The sequence below is a fragment of the Trichomycterus rosablanca genome, chromosome 17, assembly GCF_030014385.1.
Source record: "Trichomycterus rosablanca isolate fTriRos1 chromosome 17, fTriRos1.hap1, whole genome shotgun sequence".
Lineage (NCBI taxonomy): Eukaryota > Metazoa > Chordata > Actinopteri > Siluriformes > Trichomycteridae > Trichomycterus > Trichomycterus rosablanca.
Genome location: NC_086004.1, coordinates 11,116,620 through 11,143,622, shown reverse-complemented (window position 1 = coordinate 11,143,622; position 27,003 = coordinate 11,116,620). Strand labels below are relative to the sequence as shown.

The 27,003-nt window shown below is 39.5% G+C and overlaps 1 protein-coding gene across 2 annotated transcripts in view; it reads left to right on the top strand.

Annotated features, from left to right (window-relative positions):
* si:ch73-40i7.2 (FYN-binding protein 1) overlaps positions 1-25,268 on the top strand; it is a 30,969-nt gene extending 5,701 nt beyond the window's left edge. Inside the window, exons 2-16 of one of the 2 annotated variants that reach the window (XM_063012797.1) lie at positions 6,501-7,041; positions 8,471-8,525; positions 11,806-11,885; positions 13,413-13,450; positions 14,854-14,891; positions 15,011-15,143; positions 16,720-16,879; positions 18,831-18,978; positions 19,083-19,102; positions 19,189-19,252; positions 23,418-23,481; positions 23,601-23,763; positions 24,291-24,324; positions 24,429-24,466; positions 24,974-25,268. In XM_063012797.1, the coding sequence (XP_062868867.1) occupies positions 6,501-7,041; positions 8,471-8,525; positions 11,806-11,885; positions 13,413-13,450; positions 14,854-14,891; positions 15,011-15,143; positions 16,720-16,879; positions 18,831-18,978; positions 19,083-19,102; positions 19,189-19,252; positions 23,418-23,481; positions 23,601-23,763; positions 24,291-24,324; positions 24,429-24,466; positions 24,974-25,008 (1,611 nt within the window). In that variant the 3' untranslated portion in view covers positions 25,009-25,268. Of the gene's footprint in view, positions 1-6,500; positions 7,042-8,470; positions 8,526-11,805; positions 11,889-13,412; positions 13,451-14,853; positions 14,892-15,010; positions 15,144-16,719; positions 16,880-18,830; positions 18,979-19,082; positions 19,103-19,188; positions 19,253-23,417; positions 23,482-23,600; positions 23,764-24,290; positions 24,325-24,428; positions 24,467-24,973 lie in introns of both variants that reach the window. The other variant, XM_063012796.1, reaches the window with a different exon arrangement.
* The last annotated feature ends 1,735 nt before the right edge of the window (positions 25,269-27,003 follow it).

Here is a 27,003-nt window from a genome sequence, read left to right as displayed (position 1 = left end):
AATTACTGACTGTAGTCCATCTGTTTCTGTACATACTTTTTTAACCTGCTTTTACTCAGTTCTTCAATTGTCAGGACCCCCACAGGACCCCCACAGGACCACTACAGAGTAGGTATTATTTAGGTGGTGGATCATTCTCAGCACTGCAGTGACACTGACATGGTGGTGGTGTGTTGGTGTGTGTTGTGCTGGTATGGTATTTAAATACCGTGTCCACTTACTGTCCACTCTGTTAAACACTCCTACCTAGTTAGTCCACCTTGTAGATGTAAAGAGATGATCGCTCATCTATTGCTGCTGTTTGAGTCATCAGTGGTCACAGTACGCTGCCCACGGGGTGCTGTTGGCTGGATATTTTTGGTTGGTGGACTATTCTCAGTCCAGCAGTGACAGTGAGGTGTTTAAAAACTCCATCAGCGCTGCTGTGTCTTATCCACTCATACCAGCACAACACACCACCACCATGTCAGTGGCACTGCAGTGCTGAGAATGATCCACCACCTAAATAATACCTGCTCTGTAGTGGTCCTGGGTGAGTCCTGGCCATTGAAGAATGGCATGAAAGGGGGCTAACAAAGCATGCAGAGAAACAGATGGACTACAAGATTCAAGATTCAAGATTTACTTTATTGTCATTTTACTGTACACCGAAGTGTACAGAAAAAACGAGATTACGTGCATTGGTTCACGTTAAAAACACCACAGGTTTAAAAAATAAGAAATATATATAGAATAGTAATAGAATAGTAAAGTTAAATAATACTACTAATAATAATACTGACATTACGAAAATTGCACATTGTAGTTAAAGTATTGCACATGCAGAAAAATTCACAGTGGTTATACATAATGATAATTATTGCACATTTTGTTATTGCACATTTTGTTACTGCTTGTTAAGATTTAAGGATATTGCACATGTTATACCCATGGATGAAAATATTTATCAGATTTGGGTTAATTTGTTCTGTTCAGAAGTCTGATGGCAGTTGGGTAGAAACTTCTTCTGAACCGGTCCGTGTTGCAGCGTAGACTACTGTACCTTTTACCCGAGGGCAGAAGGGTGAACAGTCTGTGACAGGGGTGAGTGGAGTCACTAATGATGCTCCTGGCTTTTGACAAGAGGTGCTTTTGAGCCAGATCCTCAATAGGTGGAAGTCTGACCCCTATGGTCTTTTCTGCTGTCCTAACCACTCTCCTGAGGGCCTTTTTTTCTGAGATGTTACAACTCTCATACCAGAGAGAGATGCTGCTGGTTAAAACACTCTCTATTGTGCCTCTGTAGAAAGTGGTGAGGATGGGTGGACTGAGATGGTCCACCCATGAGACAGTCCCACCTAAATAATTACCCATTATTATTACCTAAAATTCCCACCTAAATAATTACCCATTATTATTACCTAAAACAATTACCCATGAGACAGTCAGTAATTGTAGAACTACAAAGTGCTTCTATATGGTAAGTGGAGCTGATAAAATGGACAGTGAGTGTATTGGCGTTATGGCTGATCGGTGTTTACTGTTACTATTTACCAGGTTACCATCCAGGCTAACATGAGGGTATAAAAGGAAGATCCATTAAACCTCAGGCTTCAAATGGCCAAACTTCATATGTAAAATTACAAATAATTTAGGTCTTTCACTATATATATATTATTGTGAAAAGATTCAGGGAATTAAGAGAAATTGTCTGTGTCTGTGTTAGGCAAGGCCAAAAAACAATGTGTGTAACCTTTGAGATTGCATGAGGTTTCTCATTGATGCTGCATAATAAATGTTGTCACATGGGCTTCGGATTACTTTGGAGAACAATTGTCACTTAACACAGTCCACTGCTGCATAAAGAACAGGGTGCCAGTCCATAAGAATCAAATGTTGTTTCTAACTTCACTTGGAATCTAAATGCCTTAATTGGATATTTAGTAGCCATTGTGCTTATGAAAGGTGCAGGAGCTAGACTGGTGGTATATTAAGCAACAATGGTGGAAGAAGATCCACTTTCACAATAACAACAGTTGGTGCTTTCAATTTGTTGCAGTATTAATCACATAATTAATATAACTAATAATGAATATTGTTAAAAGGAACGATGATGTAACACAGTAGTAAACAAGACCCTGCCTTAAACCATTTCAAATTTGAAATAAGCTTGAATATACATAAAAAACAAGTTGTTAGTTGAAACTATAAATACAGTGGTACCTTGGAACTCAACGTCAGTTGGTTCTGGGACTGGTGTTGAGTTTAAAAGGCGTTGAGTTTCAAGGTACTTTTTCTCATAAGGATGTATGGGAAAGCTGTGGAACTTCATATATTTTAGGCTAATGTAAAATAATAGGGTTGTTTTTGACTCTTATACACTGAAAATAACACACATATAATATAAAAACACTGAAATAAGCTGATTCTTACAATTTCTCAGCACCCCAAGCTGTAACACAAGTTTAAAAGCGAAACAGGTGGAAAATCCAGCTCAAAACAGATACATATGGAGCTTTCAGAGTGGATTTGAAGGTTATTTCAGACAAATGCAGATTCGTCTCATATGAACACTTTGATGACGTTTTACTGTTTTCAAGCCGGGCACTGAACAAAGCGAGTGTTCATTGTTCATTTGAAATTAAATTAATACATTTTTAAAAACAAACTGAACACGTTGAGTTTAAGGGTACTAAAAGGCGTTGAGTTTCAAAGATTTTGAGTTTAGAGGACGTTGAGTTACAAGGTACCACTGTATCTGTTTTTAACTGAATACAGTTAAAATGTTACATTTTTGGAGATGAGGTTTGTACTTGCAGCCCTAACGAGTGGACCTAACGATATGTTCATTTAAACAAGCATGGCATAGATTTATTTCTTTTTGATAAATGTATTTTCACGGTAATGGATTTATTCAGCAAGCCTTGAATTTATTTCGGTTTGGAAGCAGACTTGTATGCGTAAATGTCATCGTCTCTGTAGCAGGTTCGAGAAGAGCGACTGTAGTGCAGAAAATTGACCTTGTCATTTCCTTTGCGTCTTTCATTACAAAGAGTCTCTATAGCAGAGCATGCTGCTTATTGGTTCATCTGCTTCTCCCACTTCTACGGCAAGCACTGCAGAGCAATGTGTGCAATGTGTGTAGTTGTAAAGGTGTGTGGTCGGAGGCGCTTCCTGTCATGCTATTGTTCAGAATCCGCATTTCAACCTCTTTATCAACATCTGAGAAGACTGTAAGGGGATGCACTTGTAAACACTTTTGACATTTGTTCTAAGATTTCTTACTACTATTGATGATTTGGAAAAGTCCCTGTGTACTGAGGCATGATTTCGGAGAAGAGACGCAATCATCTCCCACAGCGATGCTAGTGTTTGTTTTAATAAAGTGACTGACAGAAACTAACAGAGTTTCCATTTTGTCACAAACATGTAAGTCCCTAAAACTAAAATGATTAAAACAAACACTAAATGGCTTATCAGTGAACATCTGTGGAACATCTATGATGCCTACAGAGTCCAACTAAAAGCATAATTGTCGATACAGGCAAACACTATATTGCCAAAAGTATTCGCTCGTCTGCCTTCACACGCATATGAACTTGAGTGACTCCCATTCTTAATCCATGGGGTTTAATATGATGTCGGCCCACCCTTTGCAGCTATAACAGCTTCAACTCTTCTGGGAAGGCTTTCCACAAGATTTAGTGTTTATGGGAATTTTTGACCATTCTTCCAGAAGCGCATTTATGAGGTCTGCTTGCAGTCTCCGCTCTAATTCATCCCAAAGGGGTTCTATCGGGTTGAGGTCAGGACTCACAAAGTTGGGAGCATAAAATTGTCCAAAATCTCTTGGTATGCTAAAGCATTAAGAGTTCCTTTCACTGGAACGAAGGAGCCGAACCCAACTCCTGAAAAACAACTCCACACCATAATCCCCCTCCATCAAACTTTACATTTGGCACAATGCAGTCAGAGAAGTACCGTTCTCCTGGCAACCGCCAAACCCAGACTCGTCCATCGGATTGCCAGACGGAGAAGCGTGATTCGTCACTCCAGAGAACACGTCTCCACTGCTCTAGAGTCCAGTGGCGGCGTGCTGTACACCACTGCATCCAACACTTTGCATTGCTATCTGAAGGTCACATGAAGATCGGAGGTCTGTAGCGATTGACTCTGCAGAAAGTTGGCGACCTCTGCGCACTACGCGCCTCAGCATCCGCTGACCCCGCTCTGTCATTTTATGTGGCCTACCACTTTGTGGCCAAGTCACTGTCATTCTCAATCGCTTCCACTTTGTTATAATACCACTGACAGTTGACTGTGGAACATTTAGTAGCGAGGAAATTTCACGACTGGACTTGTTGCACAGGTGGCATCCTATCACGGTACCACGCTGGAATTCACTGAGCTCTTGAGAGCGACCCATTCTTTCACAAATGTTTGTAGAAACAGTCTGCATGCCTAGGTGCTTGGTTTTATACACCTGTGACCATTGAAGTGATTGGAACACCTGAATTCAATGATTTGGATGGGTGAGTAAATACTTTTGGCAATATTGTGTATCTGTACTACAATAGATAATTTGTTGCTTCTTTTTCCAGGCCCGTTTTAAAACTGTAGATTCAAAATACTTAGTGTATGATTTCATGTCTCCCAAAGCCTGCCTTAATGGTTGAATGTAAACCTAAAACATCCAGCGACGGTCTTAAAGATGAAAATTCCCACCCCCCTCTGCTTCCACAGAATTGGTTGGGAGTTTCCCAAACTCAGTTACCCGAGTGTTTTTAGCTGCTTTACACTTTGACATTTTCACTAAGTGATTGCTAACTGAATTGCTGTGGGGATTGCTAGATCTGCCTCATAGTGCAAATTAACCAGTAAACGTGAGGCACTTGAACACTATGCGAATGAAAAATGTTCAATCACTAAACACAAACCTTACATTTTGAATTTTACAGCAAATTGCGTATTACATGGGAAAAGGCTCGTTCAGATGTTCAAGTTGTGATTCAGTATGTAAGTGTATGATTTCCTGTGTTGGATTGGCACCTAGTTCACGATGTACATGTTAAAAAAAATGCTATGAATGGAGATGTAGATGATTTAGCTGAGGTAGAGGTTAAACATGCAGTTTAAATCTACTACTGTATAAGGACATTTTTGTTATTAAAAGCAGTTAAAATAAATAAAACATATTGTGGTTAAGTAAATTAAGAATTATGGATACATTTCTTTACTAAAGCATTATGAAAGAGTTAAAAGTTGTTCCTTTTGAAAATGAAATAGCTGTTATATTGAAAGTGAATGGTTATACATGTGACCTCATTTTTTTTTAACTTTTGTTGCTCCAAATACATGTTCATCACCACACTCACACACACCTGGTATGCTCACATGGTCTCCACAAGTCTTTGCCCTTAGTTAAACTGTACACATATGGCATTAAAATGTTTTTGAATGTTTTAAAGCTATTTATGAAAGCAATAATCTGTATTAAATAATAAACATTAAATACAATGCTTTATATTTTACCATATAACCATACACAGATCAGCCATAACATGACCACCTCCTTGTTTCTACACTCACTGTTTATTTTATCAGCTCCACTTATCATATAGAAGCACTTCTACAATAGTTCTACAATTACTGACTGTAGTCCATCTGTTTCTCTACATATTTTTAACCTGCTTTTTTACCCTGTTCTTTAATGGTCAGGACCACCACAGAGTAGGTATTATTTAGGTGGTGGATCATTCTCAGCACTGCAGTGACACTGACATGGTGGTGGTGTGTTAGTGTGTGTTGTGCTGGTATGAGTCCACCTTGTAGATGTAAAGTCAGAGACGATTGCTCATCTATTAATGCTGTTTGAGTTGGTCATCTTCTAGACCTTCATCAGTGGTCACAGAATGCTGCCCACGGGGCGCTGTTGGCTGGATATATTTGGAAACAAGGAGGTAGTATTAATGTTATGGCTGATAGGTGTAAATGTACATTTTGTTTACACGTTTGGGGTGGGGATGAGTGTGGGTCTCATGTGGGTTATGACGAATGAACTGTAACTTTTGCAAGATGTTAAAAAACACCTGCTAACACAAGTTTGTGGTACAAAGTATGACCTGACCTAATTATACTTACTGAAACCTTGATTCTTGAATAAACGGTGGCTAAGAGGTAGCACTGTCGACTCACAGCAAGAAGATCCTGGGTTCCCTGTGTCCCCGTGTCGCTTGGGTTTCCTCTGGGTGCTCCGGTTTCCTCCCACAGTCCAAAGACATGCAAGCGAGGTGAATTAGAGACACTAAATTGTCCATGACTGTCCTGATATAACCTTGTGAACTAATGAACCTTGTGTGTAATGAGTAACTATCGTTCCTGTCATGAATGTAGCCATAGTGTAAAACATGACGTTAAAATCCAAACAAACATAAACATTGTTTTAAACATAACTCAGTTATTTTAAGTTTATTGTTTTGCATAATTGGTTGATGTAATGTTAATACTTTCTTTTCTAATAGGTGGACAACGTGGACGTCAAGGCCCTGAGGGCCAAGTTTCATGCCCAGGCAGAAGAGACCCCCTCCACTCCTGGAGCTCTCTCAAGGCCTCGGCCAGCTGGCCATTTAACTGAAGCGTCTGACAACGGAGTGGTTCGGAGCAAGCTTTCACCTATAACTCCGAGGCCTGAACCCAAGAAGTTAAACCAGATTCCCCATGGAGTATTTCCCAGACCTCCACCCTCTCAACGTGTGGGAGCTAAAGAGGATCTTAAACCTCCAGTTACCGATACTGAGAATACAGGGAAAATAAAATTGACTGGAGAGCTGCTCCAAAACAGAATGCTACAACATATTGAGAAGAAGCCCCATCCATTTCCCAAATCTTTACTGCCAAGCCAGAGGAGCTTGTCTGAGGTAGCACCCCTGAGAAAACCTATTCCCATTGTTGGGACACGCCCCACAAAGTCTAAGCGACCTCCTTCTGTATGTCTTGATCGTTTTTACGTAAAGGGGCCAGCACCTCCAATACCAGGACGTCAAGAGAACAAGATTCATGCAGGTATGTACAACAAATTTGTTTTCCAACAGCATTTAAGTCTTCAGGATCATCATATATTTTCTTCATGTGATATAGGAGCTCAGGCTCAGGTCAGACAGGTTGGTCCATTGATTTATGCTGTTTGATTTATACACTGACTAGGCATAACATTATGACCATTGACAGGCTCTCCATCATGGCACCTGTTAGTGGGTGAGGAAAAATGGGCAAGCGTAAGGATTTGAGCGAGTTTGACAAGGACCAAATTGTGATGGACGACCAGGTCAGAGCATCTCCAAAACTGCAGCTCTTGTGGGGTGTTCCCATTCTGCAGTGGTCAGTATCTATCAAAAGTGGTCCAAGGAAGAAACATTGGTAAACCGGCGACAAGGTCATGGGCGGCCAAGGCTCATTGATGAACGTGGGGAGCGAAGGCTGGCCCGTGTGGTCAGATCCAACAGACGAGCTCTTGTAGCTCAAATTGATAAAGCTAATGCTGGTTCTGATATAAAGGTGTCAGAATACACAGTGCATCCCAGTTTGTTGTGTATGGGGCTGCATAGCTGCAGACCAGTCAGGGTGCCCATGCTGACCCCTGTCCACCGCCGAAAGCACCAACAATGGGCACATGAGCATGAGGGAACTGGACCACGGAGCAATGGAAGAAGGTGGCCTGGTCTGATGAATCACGTTTTCTTTTACATTACGTGGATGGCCGGGTGCATATGCGTCGCTTACCTGGGAACACACGGCACCAGGATGCACTATGGGAAGAAGGCAAGCCGGCAGAGACAGTGTGATGCTTTGGGCAATGTTCTGCTAAGAAACCTTGGGTCCTGTCATCCATGTGGATGTTACTTTGACATGTACCACCTACCTAAGCATTGTTGCAGTGCATACCATGTACACCCTTTCACAGAAACGTATTCCCTGATGACTTTCAGCAGGATGATGCGCCCTGCCACAAAGCATAAATGGTTCAGGAATGGTTTGAGGAACACATCAACGAGTTTGAGGTGTCGACTTGGCCTCCAAATTCCCCAGATCTCAATCCAAACGAACATCTGTGGGATGTGCTGGACAAACAAGTCAGATCCATGGAGGCCCCACCTCACAACTTACAGGAGTTAAAGGATCTGCTGCTGACATCGTGGTGCCAGATACCACAGCACACCTTCAGGGGTCTAGTGGATCTAGTCAGATCAGGCTTTTCAATTTGGGTGGTAGCCACAGATTAATGTTCTTGACTAACAGGTATGAAATCCAGTGTCATTTCTTGCTGTTATAGCTCATCAGCCGCAAGGTTTGATGTGTTGCCCATACACTGCTTTTCTGTTCAACATAGATGTAAAGAGCTTCAAAAGAGCTGGTCAGCTTAAACCAGTTGTTCCATGTCAGAAGTGTCTTAAAACTTTACCTGAGAGTTTTGTATGTCTTGTGTGTTTAACAGGACCGGTGCGACCACCAAGAGCACCTTTTACCCCAACACAGCCGATTTCAAACATGTGAGTTTGTATGTTTTACGGATTTAGGGCCATTCCACTGAATAGGTGCCATCTGCCTGTAGTAACAATGAAATTAAACTTCATTTTTTATTTTTGTTCAAGACTATCTAGTACCACACATACTTAACTACTCAGAATGTGTATTGTTTGATCTCAGGCAACTTTGTTTAATTTTTACAAGGTTCCTAAGTGGAAGATGGTTGTTTATGAGTAACAGGACTGAAAGTAACAGGAGTAATATGAGTTTTAACATAGAATTAGTAAATACAGTGGCATTTAGTTTAAAAGGCATTGCATTTCAAGGTATTTTTTCCCATAGGGATGTATGGAAAACCTGTTAATGTATATAATGCATATAGTTTAGGCTAATGTAAAATAATGGGGTTGTTTTTGACACTTATACACTGAAAATAACACATATAATATAAAAACACTAAAATAAAAAGCTGATTCTTACAATTTCTCAGAACCCTGAGCTGTAACACAAGTTTAAAAGTGAAACAGTGAGGAAATTCCAGCACACATACACAGATACATGTGGAGCTTTCAGAGCGAATCTGATGGTTATTCCACACAAATGTAGATACGTCTCATATGCACACTTTGAGCCGAGCGCTGAACAAAGCAACTGTTCGTTGTTCATTTGAAATTAAATAAATATTTTAAGGTAAACGTTGAGTTTAAGGGTACAAATTTCTCGATGAAGGGCGCTGAGTTTCAAAGATTTTGAGTTAAGGGGACGTTGAGTTACAAGTTACCACTGCGCATGAAATATAGCAGCATGGAGTTTATGCTTAAAGCATTAGAACACCGGGGACAGTCTAGTGATTTATCAAAAAAAAATTTATAAAAAAAAAAAATATATATATATAAATAACAACTAAGACAAAATTTAGGTAGCATGAGATTGAGATTAATCTTCTCAGTCAGAGTTACAATATTATTAAACTTACAGGGGGAAAAAAAGGGAGAACTTTTTCACAAGGATAAATATGTTAAGGTAACAGGACTGAATGAAAACCTGGGGACTTGACCAAACAATGCAAGAAAAATGCAAGATTTTATTGATTATATTTCATTGTAAAGTGTCATGTTAGAGTGTTATAGAGAAGTTTTAATAATGTTTTAAATGATATATTCTACATTTACCATTAGATCAATGTGCAGCACAGTTTGCTCAATAAAAAAAAACATTTTAGGGTTACTTTTTATTAGGGCTGGCTCGATACCACTTTTTTTATGTCTATTATGTATATACCGATACTGCAAATTGAGTATCTGCCGATACCAATCCCATACCGTCATTTCTCCTCTCAAACAACTAAGCAGTAATAATACATGTCTCAATGCACCATGGTTATACTAGCTATCTAAATAACAATGCTCAGACTGTGAAACACATGTTCTAAAGGAATAAATACAGAACCTACAACATCACACTTTTACAAAACTGCTGTTTTTATTTTAACTTTTACACACAGAACATTTAGCAGCATGTTTGGCTTATTTAACAGCATCATACAAACATTTAAAATAAAATTTAAAGTGCAGCTTTATCTGTATTTAACAAATAATTTTCAATATAAAACTCTAGATCTGTCAACTCAAGTCTACACCTTGAATATAAAATAAATAATAAAAAATATTATATATAAATAATAAAAATGAAATTTCATTTTTTTTAAATGAAAAATGAAATTAAATAATAAAAAATAAACAAATGTATATATCTTGTCCCGGCTTGGAGATCTCTCACATCCTCAACGAAATTTAATCCATTAGTGTTATGAAATAAAACAAACTACACTGTTTCCCGTTAAGCCACAGATGTCCTCTTCAATATCCAGAAGGGTTTTTTAATAAGCGCACTTTGGTTTTTAATCATCTAAAAACGTGACAGAACTTTAACAGAAAATCTCAACCAAACTCTACGTCAGTTCTAATTGGTTCATCGCCTTTGATTGACATCCACATCCTCCAATTGTAGACACTTTGGACGACACCCCGTAAAACAGTGTTTTTAGTTGTGGCGGTAGTAGATGATTTTTTTTATGCTAAAAGTTTAAGTAGATCTGTGTGTTTTAATTTCTGAATGGCTTTATTTACATTAAGTGTTATTTACATTGTGTTATTTACATTAAGCAACAGTATCGGATCGGATTACACGTTTTTTTTCTTCCAATATCCGATCCAGTGATTTGGGCCAATATCAAACCGATACCGATACAGAATATCGGATCGGTGCCAGCCCTAATTTTTATATACATTTATACATATAATGTCCTGGGGACAGTAATGGCACAAATTCAGCGAAATGGCCCTTTAAGATTTTTTTTGTGTAGCTTTTTTGTACTAGCTGATGTAACAGCAGAAGTGATCAAACAAAATATCAGAAGCATAGTAAAAAGTTTAACGTCAATTCTAAGCAAGCAAAAGGGAAGCCGCCACCATAAACATTGTTTCGTCATTTGCCTTGCTTTGTTCAACGCCTTCAGATTGTGTGGGTGCAGAGATCATAACTGCACTGCAAATAGCAGGATTTCCTGAGAATCACGCAGGCTAAGATTCACATTAAGGATTACAGTGGTACCTTGTAACTCAATGTCCCCTAAACTCCAAACTTTTGAAACTCAACACCCTTTGTGGGGAAATTTGTACCCTTAAACTTGACGTTTCCCTTAAACTCACTGTGTTCAGTTTGTTTTTTAAAAAATTTTTTAATTTAATTTTAAATTAACAAAGAACAGTCGTTTTGTTCAGCGCTCCGCTTAAGCAGAATATGACACGAAACTGCGTTTGTGTGGAATAACCATCAGATTCACTCTGAAAGCTCTACATGTATCTGTGTTTAGCTGGATTTTCCTCCTGTTTCACTTTTAAACTTTTGTTAAAGCTCAGGGTTCTAAGAAATTGTAAGAATCAGCTTTTTATTTCAGTGTTTTTATCTTATATTTGTGTTATTTTCAGTGTATAAGTGTCAAAAACAACCCCATTATTTTACATTAGCCTAAAATATATGCAAGTCCACATGACCATGGAACGTAGTAACAGGTTTCCCATACATCCTTATGGGAAAAAATACCTTGAAACTCAACACCTTTTAAACTCAACGCCACTCCTAGAACCAATTGATGTTGAGTTTCAAGATACTACTGTATATCATTCTGTAAACTGTAAAAATATCAGCATGAAATGAGATGTTTCAACATTTTATTTTTTATATTTAGAGACCAGATCTATCCTGATAAACACTCTGTTTCTATGTTTTTGTCTTGTTTAGACACACTGAGCATGAACAGGACACGTATGATGACATTGATTTGCCCCCACCTCCACCACCTCCTCCAAAGCTGCCTTCCGGTGGTAACCAACATAATATTTCATACATAATATTAGCTACTGATCTGTGCAGCCATTTTTATTGTATGTGATTTCTTTTAATGACATTTAATTGAGTTGCATAAACAACAAGATAAAATTGATTGTGTCAGTCGGGGCAAACTCCCCTTGGCTATGCAGAACTAGGGGCTAAATCAGCCCGATCAGCCATAACATTAAAACCACCTCCTTGTTTCTACACTCACTGTCAATTTTATCAGCTCCACTTACCATTTAGGAGCACTTTGTAGTTCTACAATAACTGACTGTAGTCCATCTGTTTCTCTGCATGCTTTTTTAGCCTGCTTTCACCCTGTTCTTCAATGGTCAGGACCCCCACAGGACCACCACAGAGCAGGTATTATTTAGGTGGTGGATCATTCTCAGTACTGCAGTGATACTGACATGGTGGTGTGTTAGTGTGTGTTGTGCTGCTATGAGTGGATCAGACACAGCAGCGCTGCTGGAGTTTTTAAATATCGTGTCCACTCACTGTCCACTCTATTAGACACTCCTACCTAGTTGGTCCACCTTGTAGATATAAAGTCAGAGACAATTGCTCATCTATTGCTGCTGTTTGAGTTGGTTATTTTCTATACCTTTATCAGTGGTCACAGGACGCTGCCCTCGGGGCGCTGGATATTTTTGGTTGGTGGACTATTCTCAGTCCAGCAGTGACAGTGAGGTGTTTAAAACTCCATCAGCACTGCTGTGTCTAGTGTCTTATCCACTCATACCAGCACAACACACACTAACACACCACCACCATGTCAGTGTCACTGCAGTGCTGAGAATGACCCACCACCTAAATAATACCTGCTCTGTAGTGGCAACTCTTTGCCCAGGGGCCCAGACTATCCTTAATCCGTCCTTGGTCCTGACCATTGACGAACGGCATGAAAGGGGGCTAACAAAGCATGCAGAGAAACAGATGGAATACAGTCAGTAATTGTAGAACTACAAAGTGCTTCTATATGGTAAGTGAAGCTGATTAAATGGACAGTGAGTGTAGAAACAAGGAGGTAGTATTAATGTTATGGCTGATTGGTGTATCTGCTCACACTGAGTTTAACTTAAGCAATTTATTAAGGCTGTAGCTCATCATAATGCCTGGTACCTATAAAAAAATCTCAGCTCTGCCATCTGACTGTGCAGAGTTGAGGAATAATGCTGACAAGGCATATGAACTCGCCTTGTGCAAGTGAAAAGATGCAGTCTTTTTTGGCTATAATAGCATTTACTCTTCTATTAAGGCTTTACAGAAGATATTGTAGGGTGTCTGTTTCCCAGTGTTTGCCCCCCCCCCCCCCCCCCCCCCCCGACTTGTTTTACCATTTACTGAATAAAAGCATTTCCCATTTTTAAAAAATCATTTCTCATTTCTTAGAAAATGTGATCAAAACCACAGCAGCTGCCTAAAAAGCAGAAACTATAATAAATACATGTGACTGTGAAAGGTAAGAGGGAAATGAAAATTCCTCTAACTATGTTTATCTTGTGCTTATACAGAATCATGGACGGGAAGTTTCTCATCTCAGGCTGATGATGTGAGTGTCTTTCTGCAGTGATTACTTTCACTCACTCACTTTCTTAACCGCTTATCCAATCGGGGCTAACAGGTGCTGGAGCCTATCCCAGTTTTTTTCAATGGGCGCAAGGCACACAGGTAACACCTTGGACGGGGCGCCAGTCCATTGCAGGGCAGACACATATATACACACACGTACACATACACACACCCATTCACTAGGGATGTAACGATACACTCTACCCACGATGCAATGCGATTCATGATACTGGGTTCACGATACGATTTTTCCCAATTTTTATAAACTTAAATTGAAGACAAATTATGACAGTTTCCTTTTATTATTTCTCTTAATTAAATAAAATAAAATACTGTATGCCCTTTTATTTCTGAGGTAGGTACACACTATGCAATACAATTTTAAATTAAGCCCAATTTGGCTGGGAAAACCCGAATCTGGCAACCAGGCCTATAGCTCCAGTGACGTCAACCAGGCAAGGTGTACAGCGCCAGTGCCCTCTGCTGTTTTAAAATATATATATTTTCTTTATGCATTTTCTCCCCTTTTTCTCCCTTTTAGCGCGTCCAATTGCCCGATTGCATCATGCTTTCTCTCCACCAATGCCGATCCCCGCTCTGATTGAGGAGAACGAAGCTAACCCACACCCCCTCCGACACGTGGGCAGCATGCCGTATGCATTTTATCATCTACATTTTGATGAGTGTAGTGCAGCTCAGCGTTGTGTACGGAGAGGACACACCCTGAGAGCACTCTTTTCTCATCTCTGTGCAGGCGCCTTCAATCAGCCAGCAGAGGTCGTAATTGCACCAGTCATGGGAGAGAGACCCCATCCGGCTTAGACCCGCCCATATCTGAACAACAGGCCAATCCTTGTTCATGTGGCCGCTCACCCTCAGCCGGTAGGCAGAGCTGAGATTCGATATGATGTATTCGAGATTCCAGCTCTGGTTCCAGCGTGTTTTTACCGCTGCGCCACCTGAGCGGCCCCATGTCCTCTGCTGTTTAAATTTTTCATGTCAAATCGATTTGAATCGTGGAATTTTTAAATCGGTTATCGGTCTTGTGGTGCATCGTTACATCCCTACCATTTACCTATAGTCACCTACAATTAACCGGACTGCATGTTTTTGGACTGTGGGAGGAAACCGGAGCTCCCGGTGCAGACCCACCCAGACATGGGGAGAACATGCAAACTCCACACAGAAAAGACCCGGACCGCCCCGCCTGGGGATCGAACCCAGGACCTTCTTGCTGTAAGGTGACAGTGCTACCCACCGAGCCACCCAGATTACTTTCAGAAATTCATATTCTTTATTTTTTTCTGAATGTTCTGAATGTCATTTCATTTTCTTTATTAAACATACTCGATGTGTTTTGCTTGTTCTTGCTTGGGTATTTAGGATAGTGATGGAGGTGAAATATACGAACACATTGAAGAGTAAGTCACTACTATCTGTTTATGAGTCATATTAAATATCATATGTGATATAATACAAGATCTGTGTTTTTTTTCCAGCAACAGATTTCACTTTTTTTATTTGCTGTGTTAAATTGCAGTCTGGAAGAAATGGAGCAGCCTCCTGTCCCAGAAAGAAAAAAACAAAAGGAACACAAACTAAAACAAGAACTGGAAAAAAGAGAGCAAAAAGAGAGGCTGAAAAAAGAAAACGAGTACCGGAAAAAATTCAAAGTAGGTTTTTGTGAATCAGCTAATTTATCCAGTTATTATCCAGTCATTAAATATCATTAACATTTTATGTCTTCATGTACAACATTGACATTTTGTAATTTTGTTTTAAAAAAGTGTTAAAAGACACACGCAGCACTGATCAGCCATAACATTAAAACCACCTCCTTGTTTCTATACTCACTGTCCATTTTATCAGCTCTACTTACCACATAGGAGCACTTTGTAGTTCTACAATTACTGACTGTAGTCATCTGTTTCTCTACATACTTTTTTAACCTGCTTTTACCCTGTTCTTCAATGGTCAGGACCACCACAGAGCAGGTATTATTTAGGTGGTGGATGATCTCAGCACTGCACTGACAATGACATGGTGGTGGTGTGTTAGTGTGTGTTGTGCTGGTATGAGTGGATTAGACACAGCAGCGCTGAAGGGGTTTTTAAATACCGAGTCCACTCACTGTCCACTCTATTAGACACTCTTACCTAATTGGTCCACCTTGTAGATGTAAAGTCAGAGACGATTGCTCATCTATTGCTGCTGATTGAGTTGGTCATCTTCTAGACCTTCATCCGTGGTCACAGGACGCTGCCCACGGGGGATACCATGTCAGTGTCACTGCAGTGCTGAGAATGATCCACCACCCAAATAATACCTACTGTGTGGTGGTCCTGGGAGAGTCTTGACCATTGAAGAACAGCATGAAAGGTGGCTAACAAAGCATGCAGAGAAACAGATGGACTACAGTCAGAAAGTGCTTCTCTACAGTGAGTGGAGCTGATAAAATGGACAGTGTGTGTAGGTGGTTTTAATGTTATGGCTGATCGGTGTATATACTTTTAAATCTTTTGCCCCTTAATTATTCTTTAATTAATAATCATTATTATACATTTATTATAATCTCTATTATACAAGTTTTCACCACTTAAAAATCCTAATTTCATACACCATACGTGTTTTTTTCAATCAATGTTTAATTTACTTTTGTGATATAGCATTAATGAGGTTCTGGTTCGTATTAAACCAGAAAAATGACCATATTTGTGTGATTTGCCGAAACCCTGGCAGAACCGGTAGAGCAGGTGTTGCATAGAGTTTTAATCCTTCCATATCTTTGTGGTTTTCCTCTCCCACCTTCAAAAACATGCAGAGGCTCAGTGGCATTATTGGTCAGCTGGGCATCTTCCTGTCTTGTGCCCCATTTGGGTTAGAATCCCCAGCTGTGCTATTGGCCGGTCTGGCGTCTACTTACAGACGTGCAGACATGGAAAATATACGAGGTCCAGCATTGGAATGGCATCCTGTCCAGGGTTATTGGCATGCTGTCTGGGTGTATTACTGCATTGTGCCCACTGGACCCTGGTAAGGATAAAAAAGTGATAAAGCATGAAAATGAAAGGACAAAATACATTTAAAATAAATAAATAAATAAAAAGAAAAATGTATTGTATCACTTTTTATATTAGAAAAACTCCTACTCCTTTTTCACAATTTTTAATTAATTGTTAATATTCTTATGCTCATTTAATATTGCTGTGCAATTTCATTTAATCATGTGACTGCTTGCACCTGCTTTAGCTGACAAAAGAAGAAGAGGTACTCCACATCGCTCGGGTGAGGGAGGACTGGCAGGGCGGCAAGAACGATTTGCGTGTACACCAAGGAGAGTGTGTGGAGATCGTTCGTGTGAAGAACAACCCAGAGGGGAAATGGCTGGCTCGAAACATGAATGGGGAATGTAAGTTCCTTATTTACACTACACGTGTCTGTTAATCTAAAACTAGAAGCTAATTTACTAGAGTTCCAAATAGGTGCCCTGCATACCTTTCTGTCAAAGTAAACTGTTAAATTACACAATGTTACTCAGTAAAAAGCTAGAAAAAAGTGAGGTCCTTTGGAGTATGTCAGCCACTGTTAAGATGGGTCAAGAGAGCAGGCTCTGTCTTGGACTGTCCTGTCGAATCTGTGGAGGAGGTGGTAGAAAGGAGGATGTCATTCATGAAGGACAAAACCGCACATCCACTGCACGAGTCTGTAGGGTCTCTAACCAGCTACTTCAGCACCAGACTCCTCCACCAACATTGGTAAACTGGCGACAGGGTCATGGGCGGCCAAGGCTCATTGATGCAGGCGGGGAGCGAAGGCTGGCCCGTGTGGTCCGATCCAACAGACGAACTACTGTAGTTCAAATTGCTGAAGAAGTTAATGCTGGTTCTGATAGAAAGGTGTCAGAATACACAGTGCATCACAGTTTGTTGCGTATGGGGCAGCATAGCCGCAGACCAGTCAGGGTGCCCAAAGCACCAACAATGGGCACGTGAGCATCGGAACTGGACCACAGAGCAATGGAAGAAGGTGGCCTGGTCTGATGAATCACATTTTCTTTGACATCATGTGGATGGCCGGGTGTGTGTGCGTCGCTTATCTGGGGAACACATGGCATCAGGATGCACTATGGGAAGAAGGCAAGCCGGCGGAGGCAGTGTGATGCTGTGGGCAATGTTCTGCTGGGAATCCTTGGGTCCTGCCATCCATGTGGATGTTACTTTGACACGTACCACCTACCTAAGCACTGTTGCAGACCATGTACACCCTTTCATGGAAGCAGTATTCCCTGATGACTGTGGCCTCTTTCAGCAGGATAATGCACCCTGCCACAAAGCAGAAGTGGTTCAGGAATGGTTTGATGAGCACAACAATGAGTTTGAGGTGTCAACTTGACCTCCAAATTCCCCAGATCTCAATCCAATCGAGCATCTGTGGGATGTGCTGGACAAACAAGTCCGATCCATGGAGGCCCCACCTCACAACTTACAGGAATTAAAGGATCTGCTGCTGACATCTTGGTGCCAGATATCACAGCACATCTTAAGGGGTCTAGTGGAGTCCATGCCTTGACGGTTCAAGGCTGTTTTGGCAGCAAAATTGTGACCAACACAGTATTAGAAAGTTGATCATAATGTTATGCCTGATTGGTGTATATTATTCATGTATTCTGTATTTATATGTTTAATAATATAACATTCAAGCTTCATCACTATCAAGTTGCCACTGTTGGGCCTTTGACCACTGCCACTTTAGATAAAAGTGTCTGCCAAATGCCATACTGTAAATGTAAATGTAGGCTTTTTTCCATACAGCTCCTCTATACAGTTTATATCACAGTAGCTATTCTGTTTAAATACAGTATTATTCAACCTGGTTAGGCTTACATTTACATTTTACATTTTCATTTAGCAGACACTCTTATCCAGAGCGAAGTGCTTCCACAGTAAACATTTCCCTACTATAGTTAAAGTAAACAGCAGTCCAAGGTTGAAGCCCTGTTTTTTTTTTAATAAATAAGATGACACAGTTAGATTCTAGCACACGTCTCTACATGTTTTATTTATTTATTAGTATTTTAACGTCATGCTTTACACACTTTGGTTACATTCATGACAGGACAGGTAGTTACTATTTACACAAGATTCATCAAACTCCACACAGAAAGGACCCGGACCGCCCCACCTCGGGATCGAACCCAGGACCTTCTTGCTGTGAGGCCACCAAGCCACCATGCCACCCTCTACATGTTAAAACAGAAAGCATTTTTAAACAAGAAGCCCAGGAGCACTGATTCCATATTTAGCTGGAATATGGTAAACTGAATGCTTTTCATACAGCTGTGTCTAATCTGATTTTTTTAGATGGCTATATCAGTAACACCTGTGTGGATGTGGATTATGAAGAAGTAAAACGGAAACTACGTAAGGAAGCAGCCCCTTTCTCCATCCCTGCTCCTGTCAGCACGGACGAAGACGTCTATGATGATATCGGTTCAGACCTACTGAACAGGTCATATAAACTAAACAGTGATTTTCTTCTTACTTTTACTTTTAAGTTACTTATAATAAGCAAAGGCTTTTTTGTAACACTGTGTTGTGTTTTTTATATTGCAGCAGCCTAAATTTGAGTGGTGGTAAGTGATTAAAACATTTGGGAATATTCAGTCACCAGTATCATTTAAATCATGAATGAATGTAATGTGCTTTTTTCCTTTCTCAGAGGTATATGATGATGTAGACCATAATGTATCAGAGGACTTCCCCCTCCCCCCACCTGAGATATGGTACGTGTAATAAATGATTCTTCATGTCTGTAATTAATTACTTGAAATATAATAGATAACAGGTTAGTATGACGATTTGTTTTCAGAAGCTTAAGTGCATTTTTATATATTATATACAGCACATATTTATATAGACAGATATGCAGCTCTTTAACCCCATAATACATGATTAACTAGTTACATTTCACTACTGCTGCTTGATTTTTATTATTTCATTTTCATTTTCATTTTAGGCATTTAGCAGACACTTTTATCAAAAGCGACTTACATTACAGTGACAGTATACAGTCTGAGCAATTGAGGGTTAAGGGCCTTGCTCAAGGGCCCAACAGCAGCAACCTGGCAGTTGTGAGGCTTGAACCAGCGACCTACTGATTACTAGTCCAGTGCCTTAACCACTAGGCTACAGCTTTATTAGTCATAAAATATTTTTATTCAGTGAATTTGTCAGACTCTTAACCAGAATGGTAAAGATGTTTCAAATAAACCAGACGGGGGCACCCAGTTGCGTACCAGCGCAGAGATTCTGAGCTCCTGGGTCTGAATCTCGGCTCTGCTACCTGTCAGCTGGGTGCCCTAGCAGGCATAATTGGCCTCCACTCTGCTGGGTGGGAAAGACTGGAGTAAGGAATGGGGTTATGAATGCTGTGTAATAAGATGGAATTGGTTGGGTTCTACACTATGCTAAATTTGAAAAACAAGAAAAAGGGGTTAAAAATATTATTAAATAAAAAAAAATTTACGCCGCTCAGGTGGCGCAGCGGTAAAAACACACGCTGGAACCAGAGCTGGGATCTTGAATACATCGTATGGAATCTCAGCTCTGCCTTGCCGGCCGAGGCCGAGCGGCCACATGAACAACGATTGGCCTGTTGTTCATATGGGTGGGACTAAGCCGGATGGGGTCTCTCTGTCATGACTAATGCAATTACGACCTCTGCTGGCTGATTGATGGCGCCTGCACATTTATGAATTAACCAGAACAGTTACAAAACTGGCAGTTCAAACCAACATAGGACAGCATTAAACAGTATGTCAAATAAGTGCACCAGCAATGTTGCTGGTACTATTCTGATAGGTCTATTTTTCTTGTCATCTTGTGTTCTACTCTTGACTGTACTCTAAATCAGAGTATTAATACCCCAGCATTGTTTTATTTGTATTATTTAATCAAGTCTTTGGTTAAATTATGCCAGTTAGAAAGCTAGCTAAAACAAGTGGGATTCACTCTCGGACTCTTAATTTACACTATTATATGATTAAATTACAATATTACATGTAATTTGTAAAAGTAGTATACAATTAAGCATGTACAGATGTATAAATACATCAGGAACTCACGTTCACTTCTTAATTTTTCACATGTACAATCTCTACACACTCTCCTTGGCTGGCACCTAACAGCTGTAAACTAGCCCACTGGCCAAGGCACACTTACATTTACATTTACATTTTCAGCATTTAGCAGACGCTTTTATCCAAAGCGACTTACACAATGAGCGGAACACGATGAGCAATTGAGGGTTAAGGGCCTTGCTCAGGGACCCAACAGTGGCAACTTGGTGGTGGCGAGGCTTGAACCGGCAACCTTCTGCTTACTAGTCCAGTACCTTAACCACTGAGCTATCACTACACTTGGCTCTGCCTGATGTAAAAAGATGATACTAGATGGTTATTACTATCTTAAGTAGCTGATTAAGTAACTATGAAATCTGTATGGTTGAGACGTCCTGGTCTGGTGGAAAAATACAGACAGACAAGGGTCGTGCAACCAGCAGAGTCTGTTAGATTGTACAGGGGAATTGAGTATGTCCAGACTGATACACTGTAAGGAAGAGGGTCCTAGCTTACACTTTTTAGTGGATCTTAAAGAAATGTAATACTGTAGGTTACTGACTTAAAACTGTGCAGCTTGGATAGTAAATAAAGACTTTAACTGAATAAAATCAACTTTAGAGTTAATAACCTTATGTTCAAAAAGTTATTTTTGTTTTAAGGCTATAACAGCACATTATGTGTTTAGAATATATTCTCTTTGAATTGTATCTGTCACTACTTAGATAGAACAGTAAAAAATATCTAGTGTGAGCGGCCAATGACTGTTTCCTGGTTAAATAATAGCTGGATATAATTTATCCTCTGTTTCCCTCGCTCTCCTTGTTAATAAATAACTTCATGGTTATGGCTTGTGGTGGAAAAGAATCCCAGAACCTAGACAAAGACACTCAGAATAAAATCAGACTACACAATGGAATAATGCAAATGAAATCAATTTATTAACCAAAGTAACAAACTGTTGCAACAGGGCACCTTCTTACCAACAGAGTAGGTCTATCGAACCAACCAGGTCTGTAGGCATAGGAAAATGCCCCGAACCAAAGCATATACACTTGTATTTATACCATATGCTCATATCATCCGTTTTCTTGGGCGTTACTCAGGCGTTAACACTCACAAAGAGTGACAGTTGACCCCCTCCCTGAGGACTGACGTTATTTGGGCCCCAATATGCTCATGTGGTAAGGGCGATAACGAATGCCTGACTAAGCTGTTTCTCTCACGTACCACTAAATTCATGAAAAAGTCATCTTTGCTAAAGGAAGTTTCATATAGACTAGACTTTCAAACCTTTTACTTTCAGGAACCTCTTCCCCTTAATTCCCTTTTTGATGCTTATTATTAAGACAGTTAGGGTCAAGAAAATGTCAGCCCTCAGCACACATACATACTTCTTCCTCTTAAGAGTCACATGAACCCTTTTGTTCTTACATTTAGATATGTCAGCAATTAATTCTAGATCAGTAATGCAAGTTCGAACATTTCATTAGTGATAATATAAGGATATACTTTTTATGTATTAGTACTTAGATGATATGAATAATTCATGATATAAGATGTATTAAAATTTTCCATTTTCTGCGTCAGGCTTAAAAAATGAAGCTTTGTTTCGTATCATTGATTCTGACATCATTTATATACTGTTAGCTACAGAGTTGTTGGCAGCCTTGGTGAGGATGGGTAATAACAGTAATGTCTATGTCTTTATGGTTATTAGGCTTATAACAAATGTAAAAACCCTGCAGCAAGTTATCCAACACAATATCCTTGGTAAAAAAAAAAAAAAGAAGAAAGAAACGCACACAGTTCCTTACCATAAAGACTTGGTTGTAAGATTGTTAGCCTGGTTTACTTTGGTTTACTAGTTAATTAAACCTTGGGAATCTAGTTGATATATACAGTAATGCAAGTTCGAACATTTCATTAGTGATAATCACTAGGAATAACATTATGACCACTGACAGGTGAGGTGAATAACACTGATTATCTCTTCATCACGGCACCTGTTAGTGGGTGGGCTATATTAGGCATCAAGTGAAAATTTTATCCTCAAAGTTGATGTGTTAGAAGCAGGAAAAATGTGGGGTGTTCCCAGTCTGCAGTGGTCAGTATCTATCAAAAGTGGTCCAGGAAAGGAACAGTGGTAAACCGGCGACAGGGTCATGGGCAGCCAAGGCTCAATGATGCACATGGGGAGTGAAGGCTGGCCCGTGTGGTCCAATCCAACAGATGAGCTAATGTAACTCAAACTGCTGAAGAAGTTAATGCTGGTTCCATGCGCAGACCAGCCACGGTGCCCATGCTGACCCCTGTCCGCCACCGAAAGCACCAACAATGGACACGTGAGCATTGGCATTGGACCACGGAGCAATGGAAGAAGGTGGCCTGGTCTGATGAATCACGTTTTCTTTTACATTATGTGGATGACCAGGTGCGTGTGCGTCGCTTACCTGGGGAACACATGGCACCAGGATGCACTATGGAAAGAAGGCAAGCCGGCAAAAGGCAGTGTGATATTTATTAGATATTATTAGATATAAATGCATATTTTAAACAAGTACTACATATCTTCCCTAAAATCTCAACAACACAAACAGGCATTTTAAATAAATAAAGTATAAATACGAAGTGATTCCATATAACTTGTGAGCTTGTGAGCCTATATAGCTTACTACATATGTTTGATAAAAGGGCATAAACAAAATTGCTAGATTATTTATTTACCAAGGGTGCCAATAATGCTAGTAAAGTCTTACTTTTCCACTGAATGGAAAAAGTGCCACATGATAATTGTTTTATTTTTCCTCTCAAACCTTTAACTTTCCAGCCTGGATCCTAGAAAGAGCAAAAAGCTGGAGAAGGAGGAGAAGGAATTCAGGAAAAAGTTTAAGGTGCATTCCTATATTTGTAATACTCCATAATGTTCCTCTTCCAAACACCGACCTGTTTACGATCAGAAAATACATTAAAAAATTGTGTTGTGCGTTGTGCTGTTTTGCAAATAATGTAGTTCGAGGGGCCTACCAAAGTTCTTTGCTGTATGATGGTGGATCCGAATGCCAACATCAAGAAGGCTGGTGGGAAGGACCTGACCGTGCTGAGAGGAGAAATTCTGGAAGTCATTCAGCAGACTAGTGAGAAGAAAGTCCTCTGCCGCAATCAACAGGGCAAATGTATGTACTATGTGCCCTCTTGTGTAAAACCATATTCATTTATTTATTTATTTATTAGGATTTTAACGTCATGTTTTACGCTTTGGTTACATTCATGACAGCACAAGTAGTTACAGCTGACCTCTGGCCAAATATTTAACACTCAAAATAAAGTACATAAGCTAGAAAAGTGTAAGAGAAATAAATCCTTAATGCATACGCTGTGTAAGGACACTGATTGGCGGAAGAGACGCCTGTGCAGAATGCAGGGGCGAGAAGAGGAGGGCTGTGCACGTGTCAGAAGGGGCGTGTACAGCAACGCGCTCTCCTCGGATGCAGTCTGGTATCCCTCAGCAGCGGAAGACAAATTGAGTGTGCTAAATCGGGTCGAAAATGGGGAGAAAATGCATAAAAAAAAAAAAGATATATATATACATACATACATACATAAAATTATATGTATTTATAAGTATTTGTATGTTTAACAAACATATTAATGAGAAAATTTGATACATTTTTACCATCTTTATTTTTTTCATTATTTTCAGATGGCTACGTGCCAAGAAGTTACCTTTTACTTGAGTATGTGTCATTATTATTATTATTATTATTATTATTAATATTATTAATATTAATACATGTTTTTACTGTGACGTATTTAAACATTCATATTTTTAATGTTTCAGGGAAAATGAAATATATGATGATATTGACCACATGCCAGGTATGTGACTTTAACAGAATTATACTGCTGATGTACTACATCACCTCACATTTGCATTTGGATATTTTGGATATTTTGCAGACTCTTCAATTCTGAACATTGATTTTACCTGCATTCCAGACAGATGGCAGTATTTTAATTAATTTATTCATTAGTAACCAAGCATGCCAAATTATATATAGTTGTGGCGAGTCCGGTTCCATCGAGAAACACTGGGTAAGGCAGAAATACACTGGGTAGGGCCGGTCTGTTTTAAGGTTTCTGCCATTTTCACCTTCAGACATTGCCAATCATGTTCGTGTGGATGCCCAGCTGGTCGAAATAGACCATCACACTACCCAAGTGCCAATCATCACTATATTATGTTAAAATATATTAAATGCCCCAATCTTTTATTTAAGAACCAATTTACCCCCAGAATTAAACAGAAAACATAATTTAAGAGAGATGAATATTTTGTTTAAAATATACTGTAAATTCATATTGGTTACTTTTATGTTATTCCAGATGTTTATGATAATGATGCCCCGCTGAGGTCTTGATAGTTAACTGAGTGCTGTTGAAGAAAATGGATGCAAAAACTTGAATGGTAAAAAGCAACTGAGCTCGACTGACCTGATGACACTTGTTGCCATCTCTTCATTATTTGGGATTATAAAGATAAAGCGTTGCTGCTGGAGAAGAAATATAGTGTATTGGAAGAATCTTTGTACATTTAAGAAATGACTTCACATTTTTAGCAATCTGTAATAATTGTTTCTTTTGTATTTATTAGTTTAGGATAAGAATAATAAACATAATGTGAGCTGTAAATTGCAATAAATATTTTCCTAAATAAATGGTAATTTTAGAATTTTGTTCTTGTGTAATAAAATGCTGTTTTTTATTAAAGACATTAAAGAACAAACCTTTATCACATTGTGCATGCACCAATATAGACAGAAAGGGTAAGGACTGAGATTCTCTTAATATGTTAAAGTAATAATAATTATAATAATAAATAGTAATATTTATTACCACTAAAGTTGAATAAACGTTTGCTGCCATGGTAATACTTTATTTTTTTTAATTAAAGAAATGTGTAGTAGTAAGTAATTCGACAAATTTACCATAAAAGGAACTACAGCGACCTGCACAACGCACTGACCTCAACCCCACTGAACACCTTTAGGATGAACTAGAACATGAATCAGAACACTGCTTTTTTGTCCAACAATACCTGAATGTTAATAAATATGCACAGACCACGTTCCAAAATCGTGTGGAAAGACATCTTAGAATAGTGGAGGATGTTATACAGTAGATGCGAGGACCAGAGAGGATGCAACTCCATGTTTACGGTTTGTAAATGGTATTTCCAACAAGCTTACCTAGGGTGTTATAAAGTGACACAACTGAGGCTGGTAAACTAAAAGTAACAGCAAAATGGGTTTCCTCACAGTATTCTGGTTTCACCCCAGTGCCTGAATCATGCAGAAGGATGAGTGAGTACTTTCATCTGCTACTATGAGTAAGTGTGTTGACCTGTGATGGATTTGTGTCCAGTGTGTCTGGGTGCTGATGGACCCACACAACCCTGATCGGTATAAAGCAGTTGTTCAAAATTATTGGAAGTACAGTGATACGGCAACATGTGTCCCGGTGACCTGGGTTTTACCTTTACCTTGGGTCACTGTCAGGGCCGGCGCTAGGGGGGGGCTGAGGGGGGCATTGCCCCCCCAAATTGTGTCTTTGCCCCCCCAAATTGTGTCTTTGCCCCCCCAAGCACAATGCAAGCAATGGCTATTTTTAAAATTATCTCTGAACCAATCACAAAAATGCATTTTGTTTTACAGTGTGAAGATATTTCCTTGCTTATTCCTGATTGGCTCTTTGAGTCATATAAAAATCGGCAGACTGCCCCAAACAGTTCAGTTCGGCAGTATATGTTCTGTTAGTGTGAGCGAGAGGCAGGTATACTGGTAAACACTTTTTTTTTACAGAATTAGTATTCTTTTGTTTTCTTTATATTTTAATTTCCCAATAATATAAATATTCTCACTCATTCCCATTTCCACGTTTGAATATTCTCAGTCTGTGTGTAGGTACATTTGTCAGCTTTGACTTAAATTTGTATTAAAGCCTTTCAAGAAATAGAGTTGTTCTATTAGTAATGGCAATTTAATTAAGGGGGCGTATTAAAATGAAATACAATTAGATAATCTTTTTTCTCCATTTACACAATCAACATGTATTTTTTAATCATTGGGTTTTAAGTTTAAGTTCGAAAACATGCATTTTTATTTCTTTACCTCATACATCACTTTAAGCCAGTATCAATAGCTTGGCTGTCATCATTCATGCACAAATCAAGCCTTGAATATATTTCTGGCTTCAAAAACATGACTATCAACATGCCCCCTCATTAGGTTTTACTGCCCCCCCCAAGCAAAGCAGTCCAGAACCGGGGCTGGTCACTGTAGTGAGTTTGGGATGTTCTGCTCATGTCTACTTGGGTTTCCTACAGGTAATTTGGTGTCCTTCTGCCCACTAAAACA